The 23243-nt window shown below is 38.7% G+C and overlaps 1 protein-coding gene across 6 annotated transcripts in view; it reads right to left on the bottom strand.

Annotated features, from left to right (window-relative positions):
* The window catches only part of OTUD4 (OTU deubiquitinase 4), a 32921-nt gene extending 11230 nt beyond the window's left edge, over positions 1–21691 (bottom strand). For all 6 annotated transcript variants that reach the window (XM_075090469.1, XM_075090472.1, XM_075090471.1 and 3 more), the window contains exons 1-14: positions 21527–21691; positions 19967–20050; positions 16844–16894; positions 14898–14944; positions 10928–11000; positions 10357–10438; positions 9434–9578; positions 7414–7471; positions 6911–7028; positions 6626–6690; positions 3898–3998; positions 2340–2464; positions 2056–2236; positions 693–858 (exon numbers count right to left, since the gene is read on the bottom strand). In XM_075090469.1, the coding sequence (XP_074946570.1) occupies positions 693–858; positions 2056–2236; positions 2340–2464; positions 3898–3998; positions 6626–6690; positions 6911–7028; positions 7414–7471; positions 9434–9578; positions 10357–10438; positions 10928–11000; positions 14898–14944; positions 16844–16894; positions 19967–20050; positions 21527–21691 (1461 nt within the window). The remainder of the gene's footprint in view (positions 1–692; positions 859–2055; positions 2237–2339; positions 2465–3897; positions 3999–6625; positions 6691–6910; positions 7029–7413; positions 7472–9433; positions 9579–10356; positions 10439–10927; positions 11001–14897; positions 14945–16843; positions 16895–19966; positions 20051–21526) is intronic.
* Between the last annotated feature and the right edge of the window lie 1552 nt (positions 21692–23243).

Below are 23243 nucleotides of genomic sequence, written 5' to 3'. Positions count from 1 at the left end.
AATCTCTTAAAATCTAAAGGCAACATTCTTCCCTCAGACATAGACAACCCCACTGAAGCCAGCTCAGCTCCACAATGGTAAAAGAGCAAGTCTGACAAAGAATTTGCATTACTTATGACACCAGGCAAGTCTGCACACCAGTAAGTTAGTTCTCAGGCTAGTAAGAAAATTCACTTATAAATAAAACAGGTTTTGTGTGAACCAAATAAGAAACAATCACCTAGTCACCTCTGGTACTAAGTAAAGCACCACAGTGCCATTTTGCTGAGCTGTTTCTCAGCGAAATTAAACTGTACTTCAGAGCAAGTTCTGTCCTCACCTCGAAGTTTGATCCCACCATACAAGACATCTGAGTAACTATAAGGGAGTGCAAAGCCTTCCAAAGAAATAAGGAACATGAAGAAAGCAGCCCATAGCTTCAAAAGCTCACGGGTCTACCATATTTACATGGCTAAAGAACTGTGTATGGTGGACATAATTATTCCCAGGGAAACTACTATGTATGTGTCTTCTCTTGACTATATAAAGCATTGTAGATGCATGTATTTCTATGTAGAAAGTGAGTGTGAAGAAGATATCATTAACTTTTGAATTGTATCGTAATGCAAGGACAGCAAAACAACAATTGCTAATTAAAGGTTCATGGACAAGTATGAAAAATGCACTATTAATTACAATGAAAAGAGGCATACATTGGAAAGAGCAGGAAAAGCTTGTTCATCCCTCTGCTGGATCTCATAAAGCGAACGAGATTCTTCTATAGCCTGTTTCTCCCTGCGTTCCTCTGGAGACAGGCCAAAGTAGTTACAGTCTCTGCTGCCGTGGTTCAGATCCTCGGTTCTCTCCCGGTCTGGTTTTCTGTGAAGGTAAAAAAAATCAAATGGGATCACTTTGACGAAGAAATTCACCAGTAGCAAACACAATACAAACTCATGTTTTAGAAGGGAGAAAGGAGATAATTATATAGTACTGCTTATGTGATTCCACATACACCAAATCCTTTGCCTGTTGCAAGTTTCCCTTCCTTAAATTTTATGCGTACAGGTAAGAATGGATTTTGTCCATGATTTATTCAGTTCAATATAATTTTGAAAGACTTTATAACAAATGGTAATTATTAGATCATAGTTAAAACCCAAATGCCTACATCAAGTGACCCAATCCATTTCTGTGCCAACTGAAAACTGACCACCCCCCATCTGCTATCTATGAACATGCAAGAGAAAGCTGGAGAAGATTTCTGTAAATACAACATCAAAAGGTAAAATGCATTATAATTTTCAATGTGTGAAGCATCACTACACATAATTAACATCAGTGTTTCACCTTTCTGGATTACTTAACTAAACATTTTAGGATACTCAAGTATTTAGATTAAAGGTGGAAGAAAAATGCCCTTAAAATGTTGCACGTGGCTGACTCCAGAGACACCCCAGCCCCGCTAATTCCACAGTGAGTTACGATAGAGAAGAGTGACAGAACAGACGATAAAGAGTTTGGGTTTGTAGCAAAGTAGAGAATGGTCTTTTAGCTAGGACAGAAGAGTGGCAATGCTAAAGCCAAAAAAACTCTGTTGCAGCAGCACAATGAATCAAAAAAATCACTACCAACAGGTGCAGGCAAAGTGCTGTTCTCATACTCCTTCAAGTGATCAGTCATGTCATAGAGGTCTGCTTCATGTTAAGTTCTGCAGAAGCTGAGGATGACCTTAGCCACACCCAGGAAGCTCTACATGCAACATTACTTCAACCCCAACCAGAAAAAAAAACCCCAACATCCACTTTCCAAGAACCACTACAGTTTTGTGTACACTGCTTCCAGGAGAGATGCTGCCATGCAAGAAAAAAAGTGGGAGCTCATGATGGCAGCAATCTTGAAAAAGGTTAAAACAAGAACACACAGAAGCATAGGAAAAATAATTCAAGACTTGGAACACTTCTTAAGAATTCAATGGCAATTTCAAAACAGCATGTTGGAAGCATCTGAAACAGGCACCTGGGCTCCAAGAAGCTCAGCTAGAGTTCAAGGTAAGGAAGATGTTATTTGCAGTTTTACCTTACAGTTTGGGAAGGATTCCTGCCTGGAGGTTTTTGCTCAGTTGAGGTCTGATGAGGTTGGGGTCCAGAACATAAGAACTGATGCTGCCTGGTTCCCACAGTATGCTGAAGACGAGGAGGTAGTGCTGACTGGGGTTTTATTGACTTGCTCTGATTCTTTGGCCCTCTGCAATCTGCATCTGTGATAACAATGTGATTTTTTTTTTTTAATAATTTTAAGCTCTTTGGGACAAAACATCTGACAATAAACATTCTGCCACACAGAGACAGGTACAATCCTACCAGGCTGAGCATTCTGCCCCCATGTTGGGAAAAACTTTTTTATCTTCTTCCCTGGCACAGTGTTCCAGCCCTCCATAGGAGAGGCCTGTGGAAGAGGTTTAAGGCTCTTCAGTGAGACAGCATGCCTAAAAAACAAGGAATTATGGAGGGAAAAAACAGCTTAAAGACCAGACTGGGCTTGCGTAAATTAATACCACATGTTTGATGGATCTTTCAATTTTTGAGAACATTGCATTCGAAGTCCTTTATTCTTTATGATTAAACTCAAGCAATGTGTAGAAGAATAAACCTTTTCTCTTTTTTTCTTTTTTTTAAATAAAACTCTCTTTGATAAGTTGATGCAAACTTATCCAGTAAAGAATCATCAGCCGTTTGTGAAGTAGGTATTAGAAGGTCTTCAGGGCAGACAGAAAAGGAGAATAATCAGAGAAAATATACCCAGATAAACTTACCACGAACACTGCAACAGACATGATTGAAAAACATTATATTGATGGTTTATATCCCAGAGCAATTACTGTTTTTAACTGAGGATGCTGTAGGACATCCAAGCAACTGTTGACATTATTTGAAAGGAAGACATTCAAGTCTATAATAAGACTGTTCAAATCAGGTTAAAACTCAACTTACAAAGGGAACAAACTGTGAGACAGTCTTCAGATCTCACAACATTTTCTTTTGGTTTTTTTGTTTGGTTGGTTAATTTGTTTTGAGTTTGGTGGTTTTGTTTGGTTTGGTTTTCAACAGCAGGAGGTTGCATGAGATTAATGGGCATCTTTTTCCTTCCCTCCTTTACCTTGACTGAAAGTGTTTACTTTTCCCAAACTACACTCAACTGTGGGGTTTTTTTTGCCCCAGAAGAGTTAGAGAACTTATAGCAGAGCTCAAGAAGATATCTCAAACCACCTCCCCCTCCAAAAATCCCAAACAAACAAAAAAATCCCACCCCCGCCAAACAACCAAAACCACCGCCAGTACCACCATAAAAAAATAACCAACAAAAACAGCCAACCAACACCACACAAAAAACCCCACAACCCCCAACAACAACTTTAAAGAGTTAGTTTGTCCCAAGGTAGGGCAAAGATGACACTGATCTGAACAGCAACTTGTCACACTCTGTATGAAATCAGGCAGAGCTACTCAACCAACAGAGAAACTAGGTGATTTGATGGACCTTTTAATACTAAAAGTTTGTCACAAATCTAGCATCTAATTATTAAGCACAACAAAACATTTAACTAGGATAGTCTCAATCTGTTTATTGACTCTTGTGCAACAAAAAAAAAAAAAGACCACTCATATAGTTACTGTTTTACTCTGCAAGTAATATCCAGACTACCTAGCACTAAAGAAAAGTCTCAAGTGACAATGAATGCAGAACCCCTTTTTCCCTTTTTTATTTAGTATACTGTTTTCGTAACAATTTTGCGGCAGTACTGCTTCAAGTAAAGTAGTAGATACACTTCAGGGGCTGAAATGAACTCTGACCTAAAGTAATGCTGCCATTACCAAGGTTCAGTTTGGCACTCTGTTCCAAAAGAGATTAAGCACTTACTTTGCTCCAAGCTCTTCTACAAATACAACAACTGGCCCATTCTCTGAACAAACTTCTTGAATATGGGCATTATAAAATTTCCCATTAGGGTCTAAGCGCACCTATAAGGAAACAGAAAAAAAAAAGGTGCATTAGCTTCAAAGATGTCAATGAGAGGATGTAACTAAAATATTGGCAGTGTTAAAATAGAAATTTTCCTCTGGGCAACAGAAAATCTAAGAAATAATCATAATGTATTTCAGTAAATATATCGAAAGCAAATCTTCAATCCATATTGCTTCTTAAAAAAAGAAATAAGATACTGTTTAAAAAAAAGTCCACACAACACAAAAAACCACACACACACAAACAGTAACCTTGCCAGGTAACACTACTTAATGAAACATGGCTTTCAAAACTACACGAGAAAGTTAAAAGTAATCAGTCTATCAAGGCTTTTCAGCTCTACTGAAAACCCTTTCTCTTCAAATAAAACACAAAGCTTTTCCTTGTTAGTAATGATTTTTTCTTTTCTTTATGTGGATTTTAACTTCAGTGAAATTTAGCTTAAGGACATAATGAACACGAATTATTTCTGAACTTATTCTTCGGAAAGTTTTTTAAAACCAAAAAGTTGTTCAGACATGAGCAGAGGGTTACTTGTCTGACTGACATTCCATGTCGTTAACATTCCTCTGTTAAATATAAAATAAATTTCATAATGTCTGCTACAACATTTGGCTTTCCAGTGGTGGTATTATGGTCAACTCCACTTTTCACTATTTACTTCATCTCCCCTTCTCATGTTTTTATCCCATATATTTACTGTCTTGCCACATACATGTAAAATTTCACAGAGAGTCTGTCAATTACCAGAGTTTTTCTACTAATAATATCTGTACCCTTTAGTAAACCGTACAACCATAGAATCATTAAGGTTGGAAAAGACCTGTAGGATCATCAAGTCCAACCATCAACTCAACACCCCGATGCTTCCTGAGCCATGCCCTGAAGTGCCACATCTACACATATTTTGAACATCTCCAGGGATGGTGACTCCACCACCTCTCTGGGCAGCCTGTTCCAGTGCCTGACCACTCCTTCAGTAAAGACATTTTTCCTAATAGCCAACCTAAACCTCCCCTGATGCAGCTTGAGGCCATTTCCTCTCATCCTATCCCTTGTTACTTGGGAGAAGGAACCAAGCCCCACCTCCCTACAACCTCCTTTCAGTTAGGTGTAGAGAGCAATAAGGTCTCCCCTCAGCCTTCTCTTCTCCAGTCTAAACAAGCCCAGTTGTTATATAATATATATACACACACAATGCCAGTTGTATATATATTACTACTGTAAATAGTACACAAGACAGCCTTAGAGTCCGAAAAACAAATTTTAAGCCTGTACTATCAAGCAATAAATAATCAATAACACATATGGGGTTTTTTGTTTGGGGTGGGGTGGGTTTTTTTTGTATTTTTTGTTTGTTTGCTTGTTTTTTCAAGTTTAGAGATGTTTTTCCTGCAATTTATTCACTATGCTTAATTCCATTGCACAAACAGAAAAAGTACAAACTGGAGCAGCCCCCATGCTGCATCACAGACCTAACTGAGTATTTTCACGCTAATAATCTTAGTAGATGGTCAAATGTCCTAGAAAGGACAGTATTTAGCCAAGGACCACCAACTTAGTGAACACACCTAAGTAGATTAATCTAAATTTTGATTACTATGGAACTGAATGGCAAATGTTATTTCTTCTTAAGCAGCAATACATACTCAAATTTTAACAGAACTTAAAGACCAATTGTGTCACACACTTTGAATATGTCAAGAGAAAGAAATCACCCAAAACTTCCAAACTGTAGTAACTACACAGTTACTCAACACCCTCAGAGATATGGTGTGAATTTTGCGGTTGTCCTGTGCAGGGTCAGGAGTTGGACTTGATGATCCTTGTGGGTGCCTTCCAACTTCGGACATTCTATGATTCTATGATAACTAAAGCGAGCTGTATTCCATTACTTAAAACTAACACTATTAGAACAAAGCCAATTGACAAACAGTAGTAATTATCTCCAGAGTTGAACACTAATATATAGAACTGTGATGTTGGTTTTGGTCTCTCCAAAGAAAAGCCTGTATGACAGAAAACACTCAAATTTTGTTCTTCAGCATGCAACTGTACGCAGGCAAACCCTTTGTCAAGCAGCAGTATAAAGGAAGCGCAGCCATCAGCAAAAGGTGCAGCGGAGATAACGATGAGTTTTATAAAACAGAAGTACCCCACACTTTTGCACATCACAGGTATAACTAGCGAGCTTACAGAGCCCACGAAGAGAACAGAGCTTAGCCTGAACCAAGTAAACTGCCCTAAACGGACTCCTCACACAGAGGGTAGCAATCTACCACACTGAGCAAGGACTCACCACGGAGGCAAGCCTGCACAAACGTATTTGCATACCTAACATTAAGGCCCACTGTCATCTTATCAAACATACTCTTGAAGTTAACCTTGTGTCTTTTTAATGCAGTAAAACAGAACATCTGATCAGTTCAATTACATGTCTTTTTTACATCTAAGTCATGAACACCACCACCAATTAAATAATGAGCATATGCACAGTTGGAAGACACAAGCAAAGAATATTTATAAAGTAGTAGTTTTGCATCAGAACAATTAACAAAGAGGGAAAATGGGCATCTTGAGCAAAATGTAATGTCTCTATACACTACAATTCAATACTACTTACTTTACATTTATCTCCAACTGAGTATTGCATGCCAGCAGCAATAGAAAAATCTTGTTTTTGCTGATCTGTAAATACATTAGCAGAAATACGCTGTTAGTTTAAAATACCAAAAGAGTTACTTTCTTGATAAAATGAAAACCAGGATTTCACGCCCTTCTTGAACTGACCCATGTGAAGACGACCGCTGCCTAAACCCACGCTGCCATCTGCATTACTGTTCTTTAAGAGAGCTTCACTTTATACATCAGCTCGCAAGAGGTGGAACTTAAGTATTTGGTTACTTACCCCATTTGGATTGGAGCCAAACATCATATTCAACATTTCTGTAAACTGATGGATTGAGCGATTTAAGAACTTTTTTAGGTAGGACCAACAAAGCAGGATTCCCGTTGCTCTTAAGGTGCTGTACAAAACAAAACAAAGTGGTAAATGGTCAACTACACAAAGATGTGCAGTCTTCCATTTTTCAGTCACAGTGCTCAAGCTTTAAACTGAAATATAAAGAAGCTGAAAATACATAAAGCATAAAGAGTTTTGAAAAAATAATTCATTAGGGTTTTTTTTAACCATAATAGAACAAAATTAAGAACTAAACAGCATTAAAGAGGACACTATCCACTTTTTGGCACATCCAAAGCAAACATTGCTTTTTAAAGAAATAAATAGTTTTTAAGGTATTACATGTTAGGAAAACCAGAAGTTTGGTATTCTCTCATGGACACTAAACATGGAAAAAAATAGCAGAGTACAAGTTATTAGGAAGAAAATAAATCTTAAAATACAAATACCTTGTTGCCAGAAAGAGACTTCAATCCATTCATATCACTAACTGTTGTAGCTTTACTTCTGCAAAAGGACAGAAACGAGCTGTGGTAATATGGTATTAATAAGGCCTGGAAATCAGGTAAGAAACATCTTGGAAGCAGATAACAATACTAAAACCACCACTCCCTACATATCTTTCCACAATAAACATACCACAGAACATCTTCATCTCTTAAAATAACAAAGCTAAGTCTAAAACAATAACTACATTTCTGTATCATATAAGGCTAAAAGTAAGATTTGTTTCTAAGTACAAGTTTTAGGAAGTCTAACTTACGTATACTGGCTTAGCCTTTGCTTAAGAAAAAAAAGGGGGGAGCCACAGGCAACGGAAACAAAATTCCTGGAAAATTTTTGCAAGGAAAATATAGCAAAAGCAGACATTAAAAGAAAAAAAAAATCAAAACCAAAACCCACTGTTAGTTAAATGGCATCAGGCACTCTAATTTGCACTTATTTTCTACACCTGACATTGCTGGAAAATCACTTTCCACAGAGAAAAAACAAGTATTTTTTCCCCTACAGCAGTTGTAGGCAACTGTCAGCATTAACTTCTCCCAAAACCAAAATAAAGTATTACATTTAATAACAATATAATTGAAAAGTTCACACTTATAAAACAAGATCTTCTGGAAAGCTAGGTAATGAAATAAGCTGAAGTCAACTTTAAGACAAGCAAAAAATTTAAGACTTCATAACACAGCAAAGTGTTTGTAATTTGGGTTAACTAGGTCAAGAGTCACACACACTACCTCTTGCATCATAAGACATATGGTTTAAATCAAAAGCATTGAGTTTGATAGTCTCAAGTGAGTATATGACCTTCATTTACAAAGGTACTGTGGAGGTTAGCAGTATATTTTCTTATGAATCCCAAAGATACAGAATAATGCTACTGCATATGAAGCCCAGGAAAGCTCCAAGAACAGAAAGGAACAGAGAAGGTTTCCACTTTCTTGACATTCAACTACAATAATTGTTCCCCAAGGCAGAAATACTTTGTATTTTAATTGGAAATGTTCCCTAGTATTTTTTTTCCCCCAAACAAGAAAGGAAGCTTAATCCCTTTCCCAGAACTTGGTTTTCTTTCAGTGGTGATTTCCATCATCTTCCTTTCTGTTGTTTTCAGCTTGACTAAAAAAAAAAAAATCAGCTCCCAACATCTCAAAGAATTTCTTCTGCCACATGCCACACAGACTACAGCAGAGCCCCCAGAAAGGACTTTAACAACGTTCAGCGGGAAGAGGTGACATGATGCACTAATACAGCATAATCTCCGTGGCTTCAATGGAATTTCACACAAGCCAGGGGTTTAAGAACAGTATTAAACAGAAGAAAAACTGCCGATATGTAAATGCAAAAATGGCACTGTCAAAGACTTACTGTGCAAAAGGAATCAGCAGGTCAAAATTTCAAAGCTAGCTAGAGCATCCAGGTCCAGCAGAAGGAATATAAACCCACAAATATAATGACTTCATAAAGATCAAGGAACAAAACGGAGCTAGATGCACCTGTATTTCTCCATTAGCTACACCTCAAGCAGCCATTTCAGCCCCCAGATGTGGAAGCAACACAACGGGGATTAGATTCCTGTGACTCTACTCAGTTGCAAGAGTGAGCCAAGTAATTCTCATAGAGTTTACCATGCCCGACTGGCACACTGACAATTCCCCCGGGGGATTCTGCTGTTCTAAACAGGAAGAGGGACATGTTGCAATGGCAATATTCCATTACATAAAGAGTCCCAAAGCTAGACCGCAGGAAAAACAGAGGAACCAGCAAAGATAACATATTTAGGTACAGCGAAGATAACATATCTCATTCTTTCACAGTTCTAACCTTACCTCTTTGTGTTTCTCTTCTTAGTAATTTGTAAAGGTTTTGAACTCTAACCGTTAGATTCTACTACCCACCAGAAATTCAGAAAACTCATTTAACATGTATTACTCAGGCATTTTACGTTAACTTTTAAATTGCATTTACCTGTAGTTGTCGTCATCTGAATCTGAAGCAGATACTTCACTGCTACCATTACTTTCCTCTGTTACACCAACAGCACTAAGTTCTGCTATGATTTTCTTTACATCTGTATCAAATACTTTCTCATACAGCAACTCATACAGCAGAGCTGGGGAAGGGGAGGAGAAAGTGGAAGGGCAAAATCAGTTACAAGGTAAATCAGATTTTACACCACCATTACAGATGCATTTCAAGTTATTTCAATCAAAGCAAGCAAGCTTTTTGATGTATTGTTTTGATGTATTAACTGAAACAGTGAAGGCATTAGAAGCAAAACCAGCTGCAGCCACTATGGGTATGCACGAGACTACTAGAAATCAGGTCTTCTGACAGGCAAATTTGGCCTTAGCCTTGTAACTCTGCACATTCACAGAGTTTTCATGAAGAACAAGAATCCTTGTAGGGAGTGTCACAGTGACCCATCAAACCTGATGAGGACTTTTGGGCATTTCTGCAATCCAGTAAAGAAAACAATTATCCATGAAGATGGGGGTTTTTTTGCACAGGTAACCCCCATGATTTCTGTGACAAGTTACACATGTAAAGATAATTTTAATATAAACAACTAGTTTGCTAACATAGTCTGAAACACAAAATTAACACTAGAATGCTTACCAAAGACAACGGAACAGATTATAAATTAGTGCACCAACATTTTCTGTTTATATTAGACCACCCAGATTCAAAAAGGCAGGTAAGTCTTCTCCTCTTGGTATATAATCAGCTCTCAAAATCATACAGTCCTTGACAATTCAAATGGAAAACTAAGCTGCTAAAGAATGACTATAATAAACTGTCATACAGAGCCTTCTCCTGAAACCTGATAGTGATAATTTTAAGATTTTTGGTAAAAATACATGCTTTTAACTAACCGATATAATACTTACACTGGCACAGAGCAGCCTTTTCTGAATACTCCATGGGATAAACAATATCATAGTGGTTTCCATTTGAGAAGCACAGCAATACCTGTTAAAAAACCACACAGATATTTTAGGTTTTGCACCTCACTTGATTTTCCATAGGAGCACTACCTTTTAAATTCAGGTTTTTTTAATGTACCAATGTGCTTTGTTATCTCTCAGGATCTCAGAGTATCAATAAAAAAATAAAAATATTTAGTGGATGTCCTTTAAAACAAAAAAAAGAATTTGACGGAAAATAAAAAAAGAATTTAAGACAGAGGTAGCTATGCGAGTTAGTGCTTGTAACACTGATTTTTACAGAATTTTAGATTACTAGGAAGATATACGCCACCCCAAATATGGACCATCTATTTAAAAAGAAGCCCTACATGTATTAACAGAATAGGTGCCTTAAATATGTACAAAATAAATTGTTAGAACCGAATTCTCAGAATATTTATTTGTGTTGAGTAATAAAACTTATATGAAACTACTTGCTATTTATAAAGTAGTCTTAATTCAGCCTTTCACAATAGCCATAAAATTTTTTTACCTTATCAGAAAACCCATTTTCAGTTACATGTGAAGGAGAAGCATTTGGTTCCTGGTATATTATGAAATCTTTCCTGAGAAAAAAGTAGCAGTGAATAATTCATTTAAAAGTCAGTATCAAGAAAAGTTGGAATATTCCAGTCAAGTTCAAGGAACATAAATAACTACAGAAAACACCTAGTAGAAAACAACACTTAAGATGATGAGTACAACTACCACTGGTCAAAAAAAAAAGGCTTACTTTTATGAAAGAAAATACTAGAATAAGATGTGCTGGCACAATGTGCACAGGGCTAATGACAAGTAAAACAAATTTCCAGACACTGCTTTCTGGAGCTGTGTCTAGAAGGATGACGGCTCCCCAGTCCTGGAGAAATTCATTACACTTTGCCATTTGGAAACCTACCAGAACAAAGAGAAAGCTGGTTTTATGAACAGAGACAGGACACAGTGATAAGTTTCCAGAAGGTGAGCAATGACTTATGCGAGACCTGCACTAGCAGATTTATTACATGTGTGTTAGAACCCTTTTGGGCACAGAGGCCAGTTAACAGAGCAGCCCACATCTGTGCTCAGAAACTCTTCTTGCCTACCAAGCCAAGTTCTCATGCTCAGAAGGGTCCACACAATGTTTCTGCTCCCAAATGGTGGTCCAGCTGCCACGGCATGCTAAGGAGCACACTGAAAGCCCAACAGATCATCAGTGGGGATTGCCTGAGGATCAGATATTGCAAGCAAGCCTCCAGCACCTCTGAAAACCTCATGCCTTCCATGTGTCTCAGGTTTTTTTCATGTGCAGCAAGAAGAATCTTTTCCTCCTTTTTAAAAATGAATAATACACCGGAGGGAAAAAAAAAAAAAAGAGAACATTCAGAAAGCTCAGTTTCTCCTTCTCTTTGGATAAAGACTCCGGCAAGTGTGGAGTCGAACACCATGTTGTATTCATTAGACTCAAATTGCTGGATTTAAAATGGCAAAGAAACCCCTTTGTTGTCTCTTCGACTAAAAGAATGGAAACAAACTTTTTGGGAAGCTTGGACCCAACCAGCAGATAGCATGCTGTTGCAATGGTGGCAGATACTCATCATCAAGGGTATCAGTCCAGCATAGTTTTTAAAAACAGGTTTAGGTAAATTTTTATCACTGCAAACTATGTTCTGGTACTTCATTACATTTAAGAGAATTAAAAATACCATAAATGAAGAGTTGAGCTACTACAAGCTCTAAGCAAATTTAGAATTTACACTCCATACTTATAATTCTTTTTTCATCTTGTGAGATAAAAAAGCCTAAAAAGTTGAACTGGATATAAAGCGACTGTAGTGGTTTAGCCCCAGTCAGCAACTAAACACCACACAGATGCTTGCTCACTCCCCCCACCCCAGTGGGACAGTGGAAAGAATCTGAAGAGCAAAAGCAAGAAGTCTTGTGGGTTGAGATAAGAACAGCTTAATAATTAAAATAAAATAGTAGCAATAATAATGTTAATAATAATAATATAAAAAAAAAGGAAAATAACGAGAGAGAGAAATGAAGCCCAGAAAAAAAGGAAAAAACCCATAAGCGATGCAACCACTCACCACCAGCCCACTGACGCTGCCCATCCCTGAGCCGCAATTGCTGCCCACCCCCGGCCAGCTCCCCCTAGTTAATATATTGGGATATTCCATATCATGTAATGTCATGCCCTTTGGCCAGTTTGGATCCACTCTTAGCTGTGCCCCCTCCCCTCACGGCTTCCTGTGTACCCAGCAGAGCCTGGGAAGCTAGAAAAGTCCTTGACTAGTATAAGCACTACCCAGCAACAACTAAAACATGTGTGTTATCAACATTGTTTTCATACTAAGTCCAAAGCACAGCACTGTGCCAGCTGCAGTGAAGAAAATTAACTCTATCCCAGCTAAAACCACGACAGTGACAAATACACGAAAATCCACAACGGATACTGACATGACATGCTATTTGGTTTTTTCTTTTCTAAAAACTGAAAGACTATTGATCTTTGCTACTTGTTTTTCTGCTATAATCAATCTCTGTCATGATTTTAAATTTAATTATTTTCTCTCTCTTTTATCTGTAATCCTCCCTTTGAATTCTTTGCTCAGCAGCTTATCACTTCCTTCCTCCTCTCTCACACAAGCAAAAGTTTAATTAGTCTTGCAAAATTATTGAATATATTCACAGGTGCAGCTTTTGGACTAAAAACAAACACAACTTTCTAGAACAGCTCAGAAAAAGCAATTCTGAGAGGAAAAGAATGTTATAGCTCAGGGACGCAACCGCTTTAGGGAGGCAAGGAAAATTTACCAGATAACTAAGTTACACTTCTGACAGATCTGAGGAGTGGAAATGAAAACAAACCTACTCACACTACACTTCTATCCTGTGCCTGAAAAGTCTGAAACTCTCTCAACCATCCACTTGGCACAAACAGGAAAGTCATACTTCTACTTTCCTTCAGTCTGCCAGCATTCAGGAAGGGAAGCAACTCTTTCCCCTAATCTCCATCACCATTCCTACTTTCCCAAAGCCCTTAAATAGCCTTTTTAATGGAAGTCAGTCTTCCGAAAACAATTGCCATGTGTTCAACTCTACAGTGAAACACTTCCTATAATTTTAACTATGCCATAAGCCTCCTCACACTTCCAAGGGAAACTAAAAAAATACTATTATCAGCCAGGATTTGTCTCTGTATTCATTTATCAGCTGTGGTCCATGATACAGGTGTATCATTAATTAAATGCTTCTATGTCATAAGAATGCATTTCTCATGGCCAGAAATACAACAAACAGAAGGTCACGACCACCCAGTTCCAATCAAGCATGCAATTTTGTTGACTTAAACTGAGTTATGTCTTTCTACACCCCAGCTCAATCCGTCAGACCTTCTCTCTAAGTCTCTTGAGCCAAACCTTACTGACTTTCAGTTCAGTCCTCTTCCACCCATGCAGCACATGAAACTCTGAATTGCCCCATTAACCACAGAAAATGCAAAGACAGAATTTCATGCAATTTCCCACACTTAGCGGTCATCTAAGTACCTGAAAGTAATTTAACTAGGTTTTTTCCCCTCTTATCAACTGCATCAAAGTACAAAAGAAGTCATTAGTTTACAGTAAGTATTTTGAAATATGGACTTTAACTGGTTTACAAACAGCAGAAAGAAGATGCTGTACATTGCTCATTCCCTTACACAGTGATTGGAAAGCGGTTAAAAATATTCAGCACATTGTTTCATACCACTTTGTGAAGAAAAGATTAATATATAGGTTTATATTTAGTAAAAACACATCAGCAAAACTGTTCATCAGTAAGAGGAGTGTTTGTCTCTACACAAATACCAAAACATTCCTTAGGCACAGCGCAAGCTACGGCCCTTGACAAACTCATACTGTTTCATATATACTGATACAGGGGAAAACAGAAGATTTATACAGAAATGAGAATAAGCTAGAGCAGTACACCAGGTAGTCTTATACCAGTACATACAACTTCATACCAGGGGAGGTGTGAGAACGACTTTCTGGCATACAGCCCACAATACTCGTATCACTAAGCTACACCACAGCATTTGTACAGAGGTAATAAAGAAATGGGTACAGCGCACAGCTTCGCAATAGGGTTGATAGTAAAGCCTTGGTGAGAAATAGGAAGAAAAGCCATTTTAACAGAAAAATTGTAGCATGAAAATTAACAATACACAAACAGTACGATTCTACCCACAGTAAGTTGTGCAGATGAGATATATGACACTATTGCAAACCCGTATTCAAATCACAAATTAAATGTCATTTTCAAAGCTCACTTTTCTATTTTTATTGAATACCTTGACAGCTGCAATTTTCAAAGCATATTTATAATTTTCTGGAGAACTATGGTATAACATACAGTTCCATCTTTGCTATTCCAACTGATTAACTAACAAGACAACTAAACTGATGTCAATAGAACATATTAAAAGGCTTTCTTACTTGTACATTAGAGAAAGGGCACTTATTTCTACTTGTCCAACCCATTCCTGTGTTGAAAAAAATCAGAAAATTAAGTTCAGTCAAACATACAGTTATTATACTTCCTCATGTGTATGTAGATCAAGAGAAGCAAGAAATCATTTCAAAAAAAGAAAAATATCACCACTGAGTCTAGAGTTCAACTGAGACACTTTGATTGTATTTGAAGGTTGTTTGAAATAACAGTAACTATTCCAGTAAGGTTAAGGGGTACAAGCTAGAGGGCTTTTTTCCCAAAGTAGAAACTGATCTGTATGAAAACTGAGAGAACTAAAAACAATCACATGAATACAGATCTACCATTAAAGAATATGATTTTGAAAGGTAATACAGTGTTTTTATTCTTCTTCTTCTGTTAAACAACCAGCAGTCTGGCTTTTCAAAAGTGGCTTTTGACAAAAGCGAATGTCAGATTTATCAAGTGCTTTTAAAAATGTTACCCTCTAACTTCAAAACTGCCTCATTTTGTGGGCCTTTAGCCATGATGAACTCTAAAAAGAACCCTGAGGCTTAACTCTCATGCCTCAGATAACTTCCATACAAATGTCTTGACACAGTCTTGGGAAGTGCTCCAACACAAAGTGGACAGACCACTTCCCAACAGCCAAAATAAACTTGTAACAGTTAGTTGCATTCTCAAGCAAGCAGCTGTATATCAATACCTGAAGAAAGACCAAAAATCTGCCCTTTAAAGCTGTTAAACAGTGAAATGTCAGTAACGCCATAACCCAGACTCAAATCATAGAAAAGTAGTTGTTTCTTCTGTTACAGCCTAACCCCTGTACTGTGTTTCCAGTATGATGTGACTAGATTTCTCTCTTTTTTTTTCTTTTTTAAATTCTTACTGAAATTAAAAGTGACTGAAATTAAGTTTGGGGCAGGAATTTGTAGCAGTTCAAGTTTTTTAATCATTTTTCAAATTGTCATGGGAATTTTCAAATACAGAATAATATTAATTCATCTGATCTGTCAAAAAGCTACTGTATGTTTTATTCTTCAAAAATATTTTTTAAACATTAGTAGACACGTATGAAAAAGACATTTTGCTATACACACTGCAGTGCTGTAAACCATTCATGTTGGCATAGTTCAGTGCAGAATAAGTTGTAGTGGAAAAGAACATGATTTGCCATTTAGCAGAGCATATAACCTCAGGATCTGACTAACAAAGCTTTGCAATTAAAAATCCTGGAATAAACAAAGCAACACAGAAGCAGAACAGGATAACATCCACTTTTTTCCTTCTTCCACCATTCATTTTGGAAACTGAAATAAACAACCATCAGGTTAGCCATTCTACTTAGGGATGCTGTAGGCGTGGTGGGAGCAGGGGGGCAAAAGCCATGCTTTGATTTCTAGGAGAGGAAAATTTAATAAACTTTATGTACAAAAGCTTAAAAAAAATGACAGATTTTGCAATATTGTACTAGATTGTCCGCTTTCCCCCCGCCTCATTTTATGCAAACTGTTAACTCCCTAGTAAGAACACTAGAATTAAATTAGGGTGAAAAAATAATTTTTTTTGCTTCAAATCAGTATCGTCATATGAGCCTGTAGCTACTGTTCATAATATCCCTTACACGAGTAACTGTCTTTTCATCACCTAAACTTCGAGACCTTTATTCAAGGTTGTCTTCAAGAAAAAGCTAGCCACTCTATGTTTCCTGGCATTAGCAGGGACTAGAAAGGTTTGGACACAATTTTGAGGAATAACAGGTTTAAAATCAAGACAGAAAAAAATTCCTCAAATCATCTTACAATAGAGAGTACCTGCATAAAAGTACATATTCACATAATTCAGAGACCTCTTAAGTTCAAAGACATTTGTGAGGGGGAAAAAAAAAATCTCATTACCCATCAACTTCAATAAAAGTACTGCTTTCTATTACAAATCAAACTTAACATACCTGTGGGTTTTCCAAACATTTTAAATACTCTTCAAATGGCCCCTCAATGAACTGTGTTTAAAGAAAAAAATAGTAACGATTAGTTATTTTTATTCGCGTAGCATATGGAATCCCCAGTCTATGACCCACTGTACCAATGGGAACGTACCTGTGGAAATTTAAGACTATCCTGCTCTCAAAGAGCTTACAATCTAAGTATAAAGTGATGTAGAGATGAGGGAATAAATGGTCTGCATTCCAGAACACAACCACATACACAGCTTTTGGAGTCATTACACAATCCAAAAACAGGGAAAAAAAAACACGCAAAAAGAAATCCAGCAGCCAAACAGGATATCCGAGAGAAAGCAAAGATGCTGTTAAGTATGTGTATATGTTTATGTACAATTAGTCCCAGGTGTGCACGGCATCACTGGACAGAGCATGTGTGGGCTTATTCAAGCATCTTGTTAAAAGAAATAGCCAGCAAAGGACAATCAGAAATCGGGAGTGTCGTTTCTGTGGTACCCAAGTAGCGATAAGACGTAGTATAGGCAAGTCATAAAGCATTTTTTCCTCTTTTCTGTACCACTTCAAACTTTTACTTTCAGTGAAAGGATGCAAACAATCAGGCTACACTGTAAGCACCAAGCTAAGAAAGCAATCCTTCAGCTGCACTCCTTAACACACACCAAGAGGCTAAATTCACAATTTGTCAAGGCCAGAGAAGGATGCTGCAGTAATTGAGAGGTGTTAACTTCTAAGTGTTTCAGCCATGATGGCCAACAGAAAGGCTGTATTTTAAAAGCACTATTTAGACATAATCTGCTTGGTTTAGTTAAAATACAGATCCACAGAGGTCCAAACAAAGAAATAATTCCCATTATTAACTTACGCTATAATCTGGATGGCCTCTTTCCCCACAGTGATTAAGAACCAAAGTAATAAAGAAAACTGAGCAGAGTAGCAAGATTAAAAGTTCTGCTTTAGCCATTCTGAACCTGGCTGGACAGTGTGGTTAATAAGAAGAATCAAAAAGTCTGGCCAAAATTTTTAATTTAGACAGAAGCAATCAGGTATGAAGTTAAAAGATGGATCAGTAAAACACAATCATAGACAGCAGTTGTTTTGTGTGTCAAAATTAAATGACCTAAAGGTAATGCACGGACAAAGAAAGGAAGGGCACCAGAAAGTTCTCATAAGAAACTGAAGAGAATAAATGTAAGACAGCAGCAATCAAAGATAACACTTCAGGAAAGGATGAGGGTGAAAATGAAGGTGATGGTTACACACAGTCACCTGAAACTTTGGTTATAGCAGTATCAGTGGAACAAAAGAGACAGAAATTCAAGCTGAAGTGGTTACAATAGACAGAGAGAAGAGGAACTTCAATGAGTACCACCAGTACACGTCAACAGAGCGTAACTACCAAGAAAGCAGATGAGTAGATAATTGAAGTAAGAGGTTAGGGAAAGAGGCATTTGTTGTTTAGGGTTTTTTTTGTTTGTTTGTTTGTTGTTGAGTTTTTGGGGGGGGCGGGGGGGGATGTTGGGGTTTTTGTTGGGGCTTTTTTGGTTTGTGGTTTGGCTGTTTTTTGGGTTTTTTTTTTTTGTCTGGGTTTTTTTAAGAGAGAGAGAAGGCAACAATGCTATATTCCAGATGGAAAACACACAGTAGTGTAAGAGATATGGGGAGCAAAGGAGATCAGCAGTACCTAAGGGAGTAGGAACACTAGGAAATGAGAACAGATACGGAACACTTCAACCTCGTACATGAAACACCTAAAAAATTTCATGTAATTTTTCAGAAGAGACTTTTCAGAAGGACAGTAAATATAGATAGAGGAGAGGTCATATCATTTGGATCATGTCTGAGGGGAAAAGAACAGTGAGACTGGGAGTTTGGAGGAGAGAAACGAAGATAATAAAACCAGCTTGGGTTGACAAAGCAGTTACCAGGCCAAGAAGGTGTCAGAACTGGCGAGGGGAAACACCACACATTTACAGTCAAGAAGGGTCATGGTATTTCCAAAAACTACACAATGCAACAAGAAAACAGAAGTAAATATTGGAGTGAGTGGGATAATTCTGGAAAGAAAGGGATGAAAAAGTCAGCAGTGAAAAAATAAAATAAGAGAGAGAGAGATCTAAGAGTTGGTAAGTCCTCAGATGCTCTAGAAACAAACAGTACTGGCAGATGGAAATAGCCAAGTAAGAGCTACATTCTCCCAACAGATTCACTGTATTTTATGTCATTCATTTGTGACAACATCCACATTAACAGCGATCAGTCACATTTGCGCATAGAGCACTTTGTCAGAAATACACACCCTTTTATTCCTGCTTTCCTTCCCTTCCCTGTGCCAATGTGCATCTAAAACTGCCTTTTTTGGGGGGGGTCTGGGTAAATTTGGAACAGAAGAGAGCTGAGTACGAATCCTCTAGTTAAAAATGCTTTCACACACTCCTGTTTTGGCTATTCTGGAAATGGGTTAAATGGTATGCATACTAGAAGACATGCAAACAGGAGTGCCATTATTTGTGTTCTTTTAAAAGGAAGAAGACAAAAAAGGATTTTATAATGTTAACACTGAACAACTTTGGCCAAATATTGATCAATATTGAAATACTTGATGCCCACGGCTGATGAAGAACTTCATTACAGATATTTAGAAAAAAAACACAGTGGCACTGTATAATGAATTGCAGACCCTGAACCAAATTTCACCTATCTCATCAGTCAAATCCCTTATATACTGTGAAAGCAATTAGATAGCACAATAAAAACATTTTATGACCTTTATTAAAATAGGCATTATACTAAAATAAAATCCAGATTTTAGTAGCTCCACTACAGACTATTAAAGGCTAAGAAAGTTTGTTGTGTTTTTTAATAAGCACTAAAAACTCCTCCCACCTCATATCCCTCCAGTCCCAGCAATATACAGGTCTTTCTCCAGGCATATGAAATGAGTTACTACCACATACGTGCTGATTAATTTAAAGAGCACTCACTTTAAAAAGCATCAAGTAGCATATAGCTATGACAAATACCGTCACAAACTAGAGAATATGCCTTAGAAAAGCAGAAGGAACAAAGTAACATTTTTTTTAAATGCTCACAAAGAAAACAAAAAATACTTACTGCTTCAAATTTCTCCCTATTCTTCCGAAGATAGTCTACACAAGCCATCCTAACATCCATATGCCGCGACTGAGAGTGTAACACCTACAAAAGGAGAAACAGAAGAAAATTTACACTGGTTCTTAGGACTTTTGATGACACAAATAATTAATGACTGTTGTCTAAATACAGGCTTGGAAATACTCTAGTTTTATTTTTAAGAATATTTAAAATGCATATTCATTCGGTAACAATATGCAGGTGAAACCAATTACTTAATCAAAAATTAAGTAACTGCAGGATTCACATATTTACTAGTATTCAATTTTATAAGGATTTACTGAGCTAAAGGAATAGCATTTACTGTCATTCTTTAACCAACTCCTTTGTAAAGGACTCCAATTGATCGAAGAAGTTACCGCAGGAGCGTACGAGGAAATCAACTACCAATGTGTACTTGTTCAAATGAAACCCAATGAAATCTAAGACAGCGCAGAGTTACTTTCTCTTAAAGTTAAGAGGTATAGGTCTGTTGCCCAAACACTGATTTGGAAACCAGGAATTCAGATCCCAACACACCACCTGCATTCTACCTCCTGTTCAAACCTCTACTGGAAAAATACTACTTTCATCATAGGTTCAGAGTTACCTCTAACGTGTCTTTGCATCCTCAGTACAACATAGGTATGTTCCAGCCAATTTAAGCTGCAGCCTCTCTTGCAACCCTTACGCACTACCCTCAATTTAAAACAGTTCAAAATTCAGTTCCGTTTTTTCTGTATGAAGAGCACAGAGATTAGGCGAAATTTGAATTAAAGACCTTCCCTTTAAAAAAATAAAAATGGGATTTTAAAAATATAATAGTTGAAAAAAGTTCTGTGTACACTGGAGTGTGGGAGAAACCTTCTATATGTGTTAATTAAAAACATCAGAGTATCAGTGTTTATTCATCGATTATTCCCTTGAAATAGAAAATCCCACTTACTTCAGATCAATAGTGTTTGCTTGCCTGAACTTGTAAATTCAGCAGGGAAAGCAATTTTTTAAAAAAAAAAAAAAGTGAACTGTGTATAATTAGCACAGGAATCTGGGCTCCCACAATCAGAAGCACCAGAGCTCCCACTGCTGTTTGTTTGTATTTAAGGCAAGATGACGCTGTCACTTTTTTCCTTTAACAGTAACACTGAAATGGGGGAGGGGAATTCAACAGGAAGAACTGAAAATAAATTTTCCAGTTTTATAGTAAACTAACTAAGAAAACTAAGAACAGGGCCTTTCAGTTCTTTCCACTAAATTCCATTTCCTAAATAGTCTCGTACAAAGCAGCTGTACGCAAATGCTGAGATCTTAGACTGAAAAAAGCTCTGAGGCAGCAGTGGGAGGTCAAAACAGGTCACAATTTCTTGGTGACAGAAGGCGGCCGTGCACACAGAACTCCCCCTCAACCCGCAAGACTGGAACTATTTTTTTCCCCTGGCACACGACTGTGTAACCTCACCCTACGCTCGCCTGCATTTACCAGGCACTAACGAGATCCGCTTCCCCCACTTTCACGGGAAGTAGCTTTGTGTAAGCGGTTACCTGCTCGGCCACAGCCCTGAAGAGACAAGATCCGTCCTTGGCGACCCTCTTTCTGTACAAGCCCTGAGATCGCAAGTAGCAGTCCATAGCGGCGTCCCCGGGGGCGTCCCTGCCGCCGCCCCGATGACTCTGCTCCCCGCCGTCGGGTTTGCACGCCGCCTCCATGTTCACCGCTTCAGGCTCGGGAGAGTGGCCGCACCTCCCCTAGCCCCACATGGCAAGGTAAGCCCGCCGAGCGGCTCTGGGGCCGGGCAAAGGAAGCAGCAGCAGGTGGGAGAGGAGAGCGTTGGCCCCTCAGCACTCGAGGTAGCAGCAGCAAGGAGAAAAGCAGCCGGTCTCACGTTATCAACTTGCATGTGGGAATCGCGGGGAGAAACTGCAAAGTTTTACTCCGCGGTCTGGGCTTCCAGCTCCATAAAAAACGGCTCTTCTACGCTTCTCCGAGGGTCCGGGCGGCAGCTGCGGGGCACGGCTGCGGCGGGGTCCCGGTCCCGGGGCTCCCCCGGGGCGGCGATTCCCGGCGGCGGCGGCGTCTCCCGCAGCCCGGGCGCACGGCTGGCCTGCCGGGCGGAAAACAAAAGAGAAAGGACATGTGCGGCCGCCGCCGGCGAGAGGAGGGGGGGGAAGAATCGTAACCTGGCGTTTATTTTCACTTTCAGCCCGGGCGCTTCTGGGAGCGGTAGTCCCGGAGGAGGAGGAAGACGCGGGAGCCCCCCCCGGCGGTGCTAGGCTACCAGCCCTGCACCCCGTCGGGCTCAACTCATTCCCTAACAGCTTCTGGAGCTTCCTAACTAGCACGGGGATGCCCGACGCCTAATGCACTCCTAGGCGGGGGTTCTCGTTTTGGGGTCCATCTCCCCCCCCCCCGATGAGATTGTAAGACTGTTTGAAATCCATCCACCTGCTGGATGGAAGACAGAAATAAAAGTGGGATAGTAAAAGGAGGCTTTCATTAAAAAGGGATTAAAATAAAGCCATAGCCATTCAACACTTTTAATATACTACTTTTCCCGTATACCACTCTTAGAGGCCAGAAGCAGCAAACGTTTTTACTATAACTGCACAACCAAATTTTGCCTGGCATTGTAAACAGGCTTTAGAAGGTTTTGGTGCGCAAATTGTGACAAGAAAAGAAAGCTTTCCAAACTTGTAAGGCTTTTTTACCATGGTTATGCATCCTGCCTAGGAGGGAGAGTGACAAAGCTCTCAGTAGCACCAGCGATAAAAAAAATGCTACCAGTTACTTCTTAGCTCGAATGAATTTAGATGCAGGAAAAAAAGGCGAACACAGAAGGAACGAAAACCATGATTTTCACTTTCAGCCAAGAGCAACAAGCCCAGGGAGGGCTGTGACTGGAGCTGAGATCTGTATATAACAACTGATTGAATAAGCAGAAGTTACAAGCCAGGCTGAATTAGGAGAAAGTCCTCTAGCAGTTCTGTGCAAGCAGCATCAAACCCCTTTTTCCTAACAGAAGCCCAAGTTTGCCAGAAAGGAGTTGGTGTCCTAGAAACAAAAGCAAATACCCAGGGATCTCTGTAGGCAAGGAGAATAGAAACTGAAAGAAGTGAAAACAAAGCCCTGGTAGCATCTGAACCTCCAAGACACAGAAAGCTGGTGAGGCAGCGTGGGGATGTTTGAGAGGAGGAATGGGAGGTAAAAACACCAGCGAGGGGCTGGAGGGAAAGCCCATCTTCTGGTGAGAAGTTTGAGAAA

This window comes from Phalacrocorax aristotelis, chromosome 4, assembly GCF_949628215.1.
Source record: "Phalacrocorax aristotelis chromosome 4, bGulAri2.1, whole genome shotgun sequence".
Taxonomy (NCBI): domain Eukaryota; kingdom Metazoa; phylum Chordata; class Aves; order Suliformes; family Phalacrocoracidae; genus Phalacrocorax; species Phalacrocorax aristotelis.
The sequence above is the reverse complement of the archived record's forward strand: the minus strand, read 5'-3'. Positions and strand labels throughout refer to the sequence as shown.